Source organism: Mycosarcoma maydis, chromosome 5, assembly GCF_000328475.2.
Source record: "Mycosarcoma maydis chromosome 5, whole genome shotgun sequence".
NCBI lineage: Eukaryota > Fungi > Basidiomycota > Ustilaginomycetes > Ustilaginales > Mycosarcoma > Mycosarcoma maydis.
In genome coordinates this window covers 126,684-139,483 of record NC_026482.1, presented here as the reverse complement: position 1 = coordinate 139,483, position 12,800 = coordinate 126,684, and the positions used below count along the sequence as shown (strand labels likewise).

Genomic DNA, 12,800 nt, shown 5'->3' with positions numbered 1-12,800 from the left:
GCCAAATCTGCCCGATTCGTGATTCATGGATTCGTGATATTTGTGATTTCGTGATGGTGGTTTGTTGTTGGTCGTGCACAGACGCGCGATCACGGATTTTTAGGCTGCATATCAGTGTGCTTGCTTGTCACTCGTGATTTCCTCTGTCACTCACGACTAACTCATCTTTGCTCAGCCACGACGACTACAGATGGACAAGATGGTTTCAAATCACGGCGAGTCAAGCCAAGGTGGAGAAAAGGCCAAGCTGAATGTGCTGTTCTGCTGTTTGGGCAACATCTGTCGGTCACCTATGGCGCTGGCTGTGTTTGAACACACCGCAAACATGGCTGGTGTACGCTCACATTTTGGCATCCTCGACTCGTGCGGTACGGCTGCCTACCATACAGGCGAAGAACCGGACGAACGAACCACGCAACTTTGCCAACGACGCAACATCCCTATCGACCTCAACAACACCGCGCGCGCCATCACGCGCGACGACTTTTTCACCTTTGACGTCATCTTCGGAATGGACACCAACAACGTCCGCAACCTCAAAAGCATCCAACCCCCCGCCTCGAAAGCCCATGTCCGCCTCTTTGGCCATGTAGACGACAACCAACCCGTAGCAGACAGCTACTACACAGGCGACTTTGAAACCACATACAAACAAGTCCTTCGCTACTCTCATGCCTACCTCGCCGAACTAGGCCTGACAAAGGCAAAATCCTAACCTGTAAGCCAACCCAACCGTCAACGTAAAACACAAAACACGAAAACCATCCATATTACAATTCATTGTACACGTATAACCGACCAAGACTAGAAATCATAAACCGCACACAGACATCAGGAAGCCTTCTTGTCTGCAGGCAACTTGCCATCGAGCATGCTCAATAGCTCTACTACGACTTTATCAAACTCCTGATGCGTAGCATCGTCCTCGATCATGTTGCCAAACACACGCAACCCTTGGATCTTGGATACCATCTCCTTGTTCCATGCGATCGTGAAGCTGCCCTTGCTTCCCGGTTTGCGACCCCGCGGATCTTTGACCGGTATCGGGGCTTGTCCTGATGCTTGCAGCGCAGCTTGCCTTGCAGCCGCTTCGGCTTCGGCTGCTCGCGCCGCTTGCATTTCGAGTTTCGTACGTCGTTTGCGTTTGGCGGGAGGCGGATGCATGGATGCATCTTGAACAACGGCTGCTGGTGCCGCTGCCGCCGCTGCTGCCTCTGCAGCGAGCTCGGCTTTGGACTTGCGACCACGTTTGCCTTTGGGTCGAATCCCAGCAATGGCAGGTGCAGCGGGCGCAGGTTGAGCAGCAGCAGCAGCGGCAGCGGCAGCAGCAGCAGCAGCCTTCTTGCCTTTGACCGTGGTTCCGTTGGCCTTGATCATGGTGGCAGATGGATCAATAAAACCAGCCTGTTGCTGTGCTGGAAAGCCGCCTGCCGCTTTTCCGGCAGCGGATGACGATAGCGGTGCTGAAGGTGCAGTGGCTGAGGCTTGTGTTTGATTCTTGGGCTTGCGACCACGCTTCTTGGGCGCAGCCGGCCCGGTTCCAGCTGCAGCCTGTTGCTGTGCCGAGGCGGCCGCAGAAGGTGCTACCAAAGGTGAAGCGGATGGTGGTGCGGTCGTATTGGACTGAGATCGAGAAGCGGTGTTGGCACCCGACTGACCCGACGACGCCTGGTAGTTGCCCCAGTCCTGCTGACCGCTTGCCGAAGAGTAGCCATTGTCGAAACGCGAGTCTTTGGCAAAGCTGTCGCTGGCGGATGGGTAGAGCGACTGGGCTGAGCGATCGCGATTGGCGCCGTACGAATCTGACGAAGGCTGATAGTAGCTGTGCTCGCTTCGGTACGAGGTGGTAGGCGGTGGTTGCTGCTGTTGCGTTTGCTGCTGATGCTGCTGTTGTTGTTGCTGCTGTTGTTGCTGCTGTTGTTGCTGCTGCTGTGATTGCGCCTGTTGGGTCTGTTGCTGCTGCTGTTGAGGCATGAGCTGGTTGCCATTGTATCCGCCGGTGAAGGCCTCAGAGAAACTTGCAAACGTGTTGGGACGGGAATTGGCCGAGGATGAAGAGGTAGCGTTGCCCTGCTGCTGACCCGGGTAGCCGGATGGAAAGTGGGAGCTGGAACCGCCTCCGGCGTATCCGGCGTAACCACCAACGTCATCTCTGGAACCAGAAGAAAGCATGTTGCTTGCAAAGTAGTTGGGCTGCGGTTGTTGCTGTTGTTGCGAGGGCGACGACGCGTAAGTGGACTGCGCCTGCATATCCCACGACGAGATACCACCACGGTATTGCTGCTGACCGCTTCCTCGACCGTACATGGTTGCTGGCTGCAAGAGCACGTTGCTACGCGAACAAGGTGTATAATGCGACGCGTCGTTGAATGCGCGGCTCGAAGCGCGACAAGTGAGGGCTGCGTGTGAGAAGAGAACAGAACCGCAAGGAGCAGGTAGATGGAAGGGAGAGTATGGATGACAGGCGTGTGGTGAGCAAGACTCAAGATTTGACAATGTGTCGTGGAAGGGGACAAGGCTTGAAGACTTGATGGATGGACCGATGGGCCGATGGATGAAGAGGAACAAGCCGAGTTGTGAGCGTGGTTGCGCGCGATGAGCGCGATGCTGTCGCTTCTCGCTTCTCGCAGCTGCCGATGCTCTGCCCTGCTCTGCCGATTTTGATTCACATTCGTGATTAATCTCGCGCTTCACGATTTCACAATAATTCACGACCGTTCACGGTCCACAATCACGAATCGTGAATCGTGAATTGTGAGTTCACAGTTCGTGATGGATTCAGTGACTGACTCGTGACTGGCTGGCTGCCTGTTCGCGCTTTCTCTCTGCCCAGCTTATGTCCACTCTGAAGCCTGTCCACCGCGTCGCCGCCGCCCAGCCGTCATTCAATTCAACTGTCTTTTAGGTAAAATGGAGTTTTTTTTTTCCAGTTGGATTTCGAGTCTCGCGTCTTCTAATCGAGCCTCTTTCTCTTTCTCTCTCCTTTCTCCTTTCTTTTTCTGGTGCTTTTTGATCACGAGTCGGGAGTTGCGGTGAAACCAGGATTCATCACGAATTGCTTGCCCCGTTCTGCTCGACGCGTCGGAATCGCTCTCATCGGTTTCATCCGACTCCCGATTTGACAGATTGTTAGCTAACATTCACGTTAAAATCGTGAAATCCGAGCGAGAAGAACTCAGCCACAAAACACAAAAAAAAGAGACCAGGAATTCGTGATTCACGATTCGTCCATCTCGAAGGTTCTCTCTCACACAAGTCACTTTTTTGGCTGCGAAAAGGATTATCTGTGCTCACGCTTTCAAGGGCAGCAGCAGTCGTAAAGTCGTGAGAAGCAACAGCCGCTGCCGTCCAACGTCCAAATCACGAATTGTGAATGTGTGCGAGTCGTGAATCTTGTCCTCCACCAAGAAACTTGTTGCAGCGTGCGACATCCATCTCTCTGTCGACTTCAACCACAACCATCCTCATCGTCTAGATCCGAATCTTGTCCTGCTCCGTTCTTCTTCATACTATTCTCTGTATCGTAAGACTGGCTCGCGCCACTGGTTGCTATCCACCAGGCAACTCCTTTCAGGTACATACCGCCATGCCTGCGTCAGCTGCTAGGGGTGCGGTGAGTCGCCTCTCGTCGCTCTGTACACCTTCCTCTTCCACAGCCGTCAGCGCCATCGCACCGCGCCGTTCCATCACATCGGCAGCCACAAGCACTTCAACTATCCCCGCTTCGGCTCGCTCTCTCGTCAGTTGGTCTCGTGCTTCCAACAACGCTCCTCACTCTTGCAGCTCGTGCGGCTCTCAGCTGTCGTCTTTCTCCACTTCGAAACGGTCGTTTTCATCCTCGGTTGTCCGCTCTGCATCCACCAAAGACCCGTATTCGGTTCTCGGGGTCAAGAAAGACGCTGATGCCAAGGACATCAAACGTGCCTACTACGGTCTTGCCAAGAAATATCATCCAGACACCAACAAGGACAAGGGCTCAAAAGAGCGTTTTGTCGAAATCCAAAACGCCTACGACCTGCTCAGTGATGATAAAAAAAGAGCTGCTTACGATCAATACGGAACGACAGATGGTCAGCCCGGTTTCGACCCTTTCGGCGGTGGAGGTTCGTCTCCGTTCGGCGCCGGCGGTTTTGGTGGATTCCAAGACTTTGGCGGCTTCTCTAACGCAGGAAATGCTGGCTCCATCTTTGAGAGTCTCTTTGGCGCCTTTGGTGGTGGAGGTCGACCCGGGGCTCAGCGTGGGCCCGGCTTCGGCGGTGCAGGGTTTGCGGGCGAAGCACGAGGAGAAGATCTCGAGACCACCATCAACCTCACCTTTGAAGAAGCCTGCAAGGGCACCAAGCGCAAGGTCGTCATCAACCCCATCGAACCATGCGGCACCTGTACCGGCTCCGGTCTCAAACCTGGCGCCAAGAAGAGCACCTGTGCTACCTGCAACGGCACAGGCACGCGCACGTTTGTCATCCAGAGCGGCTTCCAGATGGCTACCACTTGTCCATCTTGCGGAGGTGCAGGCTCAACAGTTGCACCAGGCGACAATTGCAACACTTGTGACGGCATCGGCAGAGTACGTGGACGCAAGGAAGTTCAAATCGATCTTCCAGCAGGTGTCGATGATGGCTTCCGCATCCGTAAGGATGGCTTCGGTGATGTTCCACTCTCTGGCACTGGCACACCCGGCTCTCTGTATGTTCGCATAAATGTGGCACCTAGCCGCATCTGGAGGCGTCAAGGCTCCACGCTCTTCTACCCCGCCACGATCCCATTCCACACGGCTATTCTCGGCGGCAAGGTGCGCGTGCCTACGCTCGACGGACCCGTCGAGGTGCGTGTACCAGCAGGCACGCAAGTGGGTGAGGAGATGATCCTACCCGGCCGTGGTGTGCCGTCGCCAACACGACGTGGTCAAAAAGGGGACTTGATGGTGCAGTTCGAGGTCAGCATGCCACGCTCGCTCACTAAGCGACAGCGAGAGATTTTGCAACAGTATGCCGATGAGGTAGAGGGTCGTTCGCCGGCGACATCATCACCACCACCACCACCAGCGTCAGATGATAGCCCTTCATCAAGCAAGCCTTCAAAGGCTTCTTCAGGTACTTCTTCCACCTCTACAAAGGACAACTCCCAGTCGAGGCCGTCGACATCCTCCTCTGCTGCCTCGTCGTCTAGCGCCAAGACCTCTTCGGCTCCCTCTGACAATGCGCAGGCAGCGTCGACGAAAGCATCGACGAAAAAAACTTCTGCAGGTAGGTTTTCGATCCACCCTTCCTCTCGCTCTGACGACACAAGCAATCTCGATGGAATCTCTGGGGCAACGACAAACTCTAGTGCCAGGAGAGCGACTCCAGACCCGGCCAGGCCCGCCTCTAGCCATCCGCAAGCATCCACCCCCTCTGCCGCTGAATCCTCTACACAGGAGCATCAGAAAGGGTTTCTGGGTCGGGCGTGGGACTGGATGACAAGTCGCAAGTGAACAGTGCTCGCCCAGTGCGTCAGACGAGAGAATGTCGGATCCTTGTATTCTACACTTCACCACGATCGGTCGCTGAAATGACACCACTCTTGTTTACTTCCCTTTGGTCTATCTGCATCTCGTCTCTAAATGACAACAGCCGAAAGCAAAGCAGCTGAATCTTTCAAGCCAGATCCAACAATTAACAAAAAGAACGACAGCAGCACGGCGAGCGACGGCGACGCCAAGTCATCCACCTCGTAACAAAATAGCCTTTTTTGTACCACTCACTCTAGCATTATTGCAGCCGCAATAGACTAATCACGATTTGTCAACTCGCCGACTGCTCCAAGATGTGATTGGCACTTGGTGACTCTGACTGTGCGGATGCGCGATGTAGATGTTATTGTGAGAGTGATCGCTGGTGGATAGAAAGGATCACGGTCCGGTGACTTAACAAAGACGGGATTTGTGCGTTGTGCGTGCTGCAAATTCGTGATTGAGAGGGTGGGATGTGATCACAACGAACGCAGAAGAGAAGGTGGACTCGTGACTCGTGACTGTTTGATATAAGCAACATCCGCTTCATTTCACAGAGTCGCCCTGCTTTGCCTATGAAATGTTGCGGAACCCAGAGACAAGGCGGTCTACAAGCTGACGTTGCGTTACAATCGTGAAAAGTGAATGGGCCTGGACATGGTGAACTTCCTTCTTACAACTGCAGAAATCACTCTATACTCACGACTTGATGGCTGACTGTGCGAGGTTGAATATTTCACCCACCACTCAAGACTCACTCATGACTGACTGATATTTTAAAACAAGAAAACATCTCACGACGATTTTAACTATGTAAGTTAGTCAAGATCGGAACCGTCCAAGTAGAACACGACGCAAACAAGCACGAAGCTTACTCACGACTGTTTTGTGTACAAGGCAGAGAGCTGGAAGGAATTCACAGGCGGCCCTCTTGACTTCTATACAGGTAACCTCGACCAAATTTTGAAAAATCGAAAGCTTGGCCTAGGCTAAAAAGAAAAGAAAAGAAAAAACAGAAAAAGAGGTTCACCAGTTCAAATCGTGAATGGGGGGCCTCGCTGTGGCGGCGTCTACGAAATTACGGTACAGAGCACTGCAAGAAACTTAAATAAAAAAACATGGGAACCAGACTCACACTCTATCACGCTTAATAAATCTTATTATTGATGGCATTTAATAGCGCACAGAGGGCAGAAGGGAAAAAAAGCGCTTACAGAGCAGACACGAGAGAAAATCGAAGAAAGTCACGAGTCGAGAGCGTGAGTGTGCGTGTCAGGCTCACCGGCAAGTTTGCCTTACAAAGTCTTTGTGCGCCTTGTAGAGACAGATTTCTCGAGTTGATTGGCTGGCTCAAGTCGGTGCGTTGCCCTGTTGCGCTCTTGCCACTCGTGACTCTTTTTCAAGTCAATCTTCGCATCGTCTTGGGTCCATCGACTAGACAGGCGCTCGTACTGCTTTCGCTTTCGCTTTCGCTTTCGCTTTCGCTTCCGCTCTCTTCCACTTTACTCTTCTTGTCTCTTCGTATTCTCTCGTCCTTTACCACTTCAACTCTACTCGCTCAAGTAGAAAAGCGACGTTCACAGCTTCATCTTAGCTCGTACAGCAAGTTTGCAAGCCCATCACAACTGCTTCCAACCGCATCCTAATCTGCAAGACAAGGCTCAAGGCCTCAACCTACAGCGTCTACTTTGGCTTGACGCTTCCAGAAAACTCCGCACATCGCATATCAAGCTTTCCAGCACAGAAAAAAAATCTCCTTTCGACTTGGAACAAGATCGCCTCACTCTAGTCTCCTACCCGCCAATAGCATTCGAGCTTGTTTGCATTCCTATCGGCTCACTGCTCTACTTGCGTCTCAACTTGATCATCGCTTCTGTATCTACCTGTCCTTGACATTCAAAGCACAGCTCCACATCCTACTGCACAAACTTTTCCGACTGCATCGCATCCGCACCTCACGAAACCTTTCAAACTGCATGCCAGCCTTGTTCGTTCTCATCAATCTCCCAACTCGACAATCACAGCTCGATCTTCTCAAGACCACACTGCAGAGCTGTTAGTTCGCACACCTCCCGCCTTCAGCTCCACATCACAACAGTCAGCTTTTCGTCGCAACCTCGCTCAAGCACTTTCTGCAGCATCATCTCGGCATAATCAAGAAACTTTTACGTTGGCCGCACAGCTTTTTCTCTGACCGCCTCCTCATAACCACCTATCAGCAATCAGACACCATGGCAACTTCAATGCAATTCGGTCCCGAGTGGATGCGCAAAGGTCCTAACAGCAAATCGGGAGGAAAAGAAACTTCCATTTCGACCACAACTTCAGCTGCTACCAGCCCAGGCACAGGCACTGTCGCTGGAAACGCCATCGCCGGCAACGGTAGCACTGGCGCCAATGCTGGCGTTGGCAAGCGCAATGGCGGATCAAACGGGCTTGGAAACTTGTCTGGTCCAACACCTGTTGTCAGTCCCGCGGTGATCAGTCCAGGCGCATTCTCGTTTGCTGCCGCTGCGGCTGCGGCCACCGCGCAAACCTCGAATCGAAATGGCACGCATTCTTCTGCTCAGCATGGCACCTGGAGCGGTCACGACGGCGATGGCTCGGCGGCTTTGCTCAATGGAAGCTCGGCAGCACTGGCAAAGGACAAGGTGACACGCGAAAAGCTGTTGAGCTTGTATAGCTCGGACCGTACTAGCAAGGTACCTAGCGCAGAGCCGTCGCCGGTGGATTCGGTTGCGCCTGGCGCTGGTTCCGGTTCCGGTGCTGAGCATCCCGCCAGCACCTCCCGCAGAAAAGGCGCATCTGATCGCCGCCCGTCTGCCTTTACCGAGCTTGGTGCTGTGGGCGGTGGTCCCCTCTCACCCGGCCTGAATGCGAATGAGCCGCGTGGACTCAACGCACGCTCTACCTCGGGCAGCTCGACGGGAGGTTTTGGATCTGCGGTTGGCTCGACCTGGGACAAGGCGGAAAAGGAGCGTCCGGGTCTCTTCCAGCGCGCTTCAAGTGGCGCTTTGGCTGGTGTGACATCCAACTCTGGCTCTCGTCCTCTCTCGCCTTCGGTCTCGCGCGATCGCTTTAGCGGCATCCAAGGCGGCGTTCTCTCGGCTGTTGCTCCACCCGCACGCAAGAGGATGGACAGCAGCGACGGTGCTGCCGGCACTGTAGACGCTCCTCGTTCCGGCCGCTCGCTCAGAGGTAGTCAGGACGAGATCAGCGCCTCGCAGACCACCAACGGTTCTGCCGCAACAGGCTCTTGGGGTCGCTCGACGCAGAATTCGACGGCACATCCCAATGCTGTGGGCACTGGAGGCGGTGTGCTGGGTGCCTTCTCGGATGCTTTCAGCTCAAATCGCGTGAGAGGCCGCAATGCATCGGCAGCTGCCGATGCGGCTCCTCTTACTGCTGCTTCCGCCGCGCCGCATTCGACCGACTGCTCCCAGCCTTCGCAGCCCATCGTACCCAGTGGAAACTCCGAGGGACTCAGCATCTCTGCTCGCTTTGCGCGTCACAAGGATCGTCTGCCCGGTGAAGGCCCCATCGGGCCTCCTTCCGATGGTAGCATCGGCTTTGGTAAGTCTTCCGGCTTGGACCGCCGACGCGAGCGCCAGACCAGTCAAGCTAGGCTCCTGCAGCCCCACGCTTCAAAAGGCGACAATGCCGCAGCCAGTATTGGCTCCGCTGTGGGCGTTACTGATGCAGGCCAGGACCCCACTGAAGGTGCCATCGTCGAGACCCAGGCGCCTGTCAAACAGAACGCGGGGACAGGCGAATCCACCCTTGGCAGCGACGATCCAGACCTAGCTCAGCACGCTTCGGCCGTGCTGGGTTCACTCAAACTTGATGAAGACGACAGCCCCGCCCTGCCTTCCGCTTCTGCTCTCGCTCCAGAACAAAACTTGGCAAACAATGCCGACGACTTTCCTCGAGAACGCGACGTCAGAGATCACTTTGATCAATCTCATCCGCACCATTCCAGCAACATGCCACTCCCAACCTTGCAGTCGGCCACGTCCTGGTCCCCAGAAACATCCTTGTGGCTCTACAGAGATATGGCCGGCAACGTGCAAGGTCCGTTCAGCAGTCTCATGATGCAAGATTGGTATTCGCAGCAATACTTTGCCGACGATCTGCTCGTCAAGCGTCACGAGGATGTCGATTTCAAGCCTCTCGCCCAAGTGGTTGCTGGTGTTGGCAACGCTCTTCAGCCCTTTCTGATCCCGCCCATGGCCTGGCTTCATCCCCCAGCGCTGGCTAGGTCGGCCTTTGACCCCAAAGCGGGCGCCAGTGACAGCTTGCTTAGCAACGAGCAGAGTCGCTTCACTGACTCTTTCGATCGGACCTGGCCAGGTCAAAGCGGCAGGCCGCAGCAACAGTCGCAGCAGCTCCAGCAACAACAGCACCAGTCGCACCAACAAGGTTGGCCTGCTCCTTTGAATCTTGGTGGTCTAACAAACGTCGCTCCCTCGCCCGCATCGCCGTTTGGACGCCACGACATTTTCTCGGCTGGCCAGTCCGGACTGCGCAACCAGGACGACCTCATTTCCATCCTTCGCGAACGTGAGCTGCACGAGCAGCGTCAGGCTGCGGCCGCTTCTGCCTCGCGAGGTCCTGGTGGAATGCATCTCGGCCAACTCGACAGCTTCGGCGCCGGACTTGGTAGATCCGGATGGGGCAACGAGTCGGCCATGCCACCATCACACTGGGGTGCTGGCATCGGACACGGCGCTCTCGGTCAGTTTGGCGACGTTGGTCTCGGCGGCCATCAAAGCCCACACGTCGGCGATCGGCCTGTCTTTGAAAGTTTTGGACATCAGCAGAGGCAAAACTTTGATCAGAACGGCAGCCCATGGAGCAACAAAGCTTCGCTCAACGCTCCCCGTTCTCAACTCGACTCGATGCGTCCCGCCCAGCATGGACAATGGGGCGAGCAGCAAGCGCCTTGGAACTACTCGGCAACCACACCCGATGTGAGCAACCGTCAGATCGACTTCAGCGAAGCTGTCCTGCGCAACGAAGCGATTAAAGCCGCCGACCCGATCGGCACGCCTCGGCGCGCCCGATCACCTGCGCCTCAGCACGATCACGATGTGACCCAAGCTCAACAACAGGCTGGCGAGCACATCGACGAACTGCACAAGTCGTTCGAGAACGCTTTCCCCGCTCCTGCGCAGGAAGCGCAGAACTCTGTCGACATGCCATCGGTTGCATCATCTGCTGCCGCGCCTGGCGTTACTAGCGATGACCTCGAAGTCAAGGCTCCTAAGGAAACAGAGCTCGAAGCAATCACCGAGGCGGACAAGACTGCTACAACCCCGCAGAACAAGTCGAGCAAGAAGGAAACTCAGAAGGCGACGGCGGCTGCTGCTGTTGCTGCCGTCAGCCCGACTATCAGTGCGGCTCAGGATGCGCCCGTGACCGCAAAGTCGATCGATTCTGAAATTCCTCCTCCCGAAGCTTTCACCACGGGTGAGCCTCGTCCCGAAGAGCTGTGGCCGCAGTCGCCGAAAGCGGTGGAATTTGCCCCCGAACCCGAGCTGTCGAGCGTGCCTGCTCTGACCATTTCGTCCAACAAGTCGGCCAAGGATTCCAAGCGCGAGTCGCGATCTGGATTGCAGCGACAAAGCTCAGATGTGTCTCGGATTGTGTCGGGAAGCGGTGAGCCGGCTAATCGGGCTGCTGGTGCTGCTGCGCGATCGACGGTTTCGGGTAATGTGCGCGTCGTTTCGCAGGAGCAGTTCCGACGAGGCACCCCGAGCGCTTCCACTGCCACACAGCAGGTGCCTCTTTCCGACTGGATCAACGATGGGTCTAGCGCCGAACCGAGCGCTCCTGCTAGTCGGCCAGCTCCGTGGGCGGCTGCTAAAGACGAAGCACCGCAGCCGACGGGACCCAGTCTGCGCGAGATCCAGGAGGCCGAGGCTAAGCGCGCCGAAGCCAAGCGCGCAGCTGAAAAGGCGGCGGCTCGCGCGCGTATGGCTGCGTCGCCTAGCGCTGTTGAGGATTTGCCCACGACGTTGAGCTGGGGTCTTGCCTCGGCGCCGGCTTCTGCTTCTAAGAACGTCAGCAATTCCGCTGCTACCAGCAGCGGTAGCGGCGCAAACGAAGCTGCGCCGGCTGCTCCTGCTCCGTTTGCACCTGCTTGGAATGCCGGCAAAACCGCACCGAAAAAGACGCTCATGGAGATCCAAGAGGAAGAAAGGAAGCGAGCCGAGAAACTCAAAGCTCAGCAGTCGGCTCAGGCGATCGCTCTGCGTAAAGGATATGCGGATTCGGCTAGCCGTAGCACGTCGGCGTCGAATTTGCACGGCTCTGTGGTGGGTTCCAGCACGAATGCGGGAGGAGGAGGTGCGTGGTCGGTGGTTGGTGCTAGTGGCAAGTCTAGCGCTCCTAGCACACCGTCTGGTGGAGCTAGCGCGGGCAGTGCAGGATACGGCACATCGACAGGATCACCTCTGACGACACGAGCACCGACGGCGTCTCGTGCGACATCGTCGGTGGCTACGTCGTCGGCTGGAAGCGCTTGGTCGGTGGTCGGTGCGAGGGCGTCAAACGCTCCAGCGTCGCCCTCGCCCTTGCCCTCGCCGGCGAGCCGCATCTCGGCTTCAACATCGAGCATGCCAGCAAGCAAACCCACACGTTTGTCCACGGACCCTAACGCTCCATCTCCGGAATTCATAAAGTACTGCAAGGACAACCTACAGGGCCTGACAATCAAGACGGACGATTTCATCGACATGTTGCTCCAATTCCCGCTGGATCCAAGTGGCGACGTGATCGAGATCATCGCCGACACCGTATATGCTAACAGCAGCACTCTGGACGGAAGACGCTTCGCCAACGATTTCGTCACAAAGAGGAAGATGGACGTACAGGGAAGAGGTGCGGTGGCCAGGACGAATGGCGCTATCGGCAACTTGGCCACATCCAAGTCGGGCGCACCAAAGAATGCGCACTCGGACAAGTGGCCACACGCCCTCGCAAGCGATACTGGCTTCAAGCTGGTCAAGGGCAAGGGTGCGAAGGCGAAACGCAGTTGATCGTGCACCGTGCACCGCGCACGTCGCGTTTACGTTGACACGCTCTTTGCGCACTGTGTCACTGCAATCAAGCGTTCGACTCCAGATAGCGTGTGCATGCGAGCGCTCGCGTGCGTTCAAGTGTCAAGACTGATGTACGAGCGTGAGCGAGTGCAGTACCAAGGTGTGCGAGAAAAGCGGATTGAACGAAACAACAATGGACGAAACGTACAGGAGAGGCTCGGAGAAAACAAAGATGTGTGGGTGTTGGAAGCGCGAGGGGAAGGGGG

At 55.8% G+C, this 12,800-nt stretch overlaps 4 protein-coding genes across 4 annotated transcripts; 3 read left to right on the top strand and 1 right to left on the bottom strand.

Moving 5' to 3' along the window:
* Positions 1-199: 199 nt before the first annotated feature.
* Positions 200-715, top strand: UMAG_02069 (putative protein-tyrosine-phosphatase; the record flags this gene model as incomplete). Its single annotated transcript, XM_011390145.1, has 1 exon — positions 200-715. One exon carries the CDS (start codon positions 200-202, stop codon positions 713-715), a length of 516 nt encoding a protein of 171 aa, XP_011388447.1.
* Positions 716-831: 116 nt separating this feature from the next.
* On the bottom strand, positions 832-2,307 carry UMAG_02068 (uncharacterized protein; the record flags this gene model as incomplete). The annotated part of the gene is made up of 1 exon (XM_011390144.1): positions 832-2,307. The coding sequence occupies one exon, from the start codon at positions 2,305-2,307 to the stop codon at positions 832-834; it is 1,476 nt and encodes a 491-aa protein (XP_011388446.1).
* Positions 2,308-3,586: 1,279 nt separating this feature from the next.
* On the top strand, positions 3,587-5,473 carry UMAG_02067 (uncharacterized protein; the record flags this gene model as incomplete). The annotated part of the gene is made up of 1 exon (XM_011390143.1): positions 3,587-5,473. One exon carries the CDS (start codon positions 3,587-3,589, stop codon positions 5,471-5,473), a length of 1,887 nt encoding a protein of 628 aa, XP_011388445.1.
* A 2,249-nt stretch (positions 5,474-7,722) lies between these two features.
* On the top strand, positions 7,723-12,531 carry UMAG_02066 (uncharacterized protein; the record flags this gene model as incomplete). The annotated part of the gene is made up of 1 exon (XM_011390142.1): positions 7,723-12,531. The coding sequence occupies one exon, from the start codon at positions 7,723-7,725 to the stop codon at positions 12,529-12,531; it is 4,809 nt and encodes a 1,602-aa protein (XP_011388444.1).
* Between the last annotated feature and the right edge of the window lie 269 nt (positions 12,532-12,800).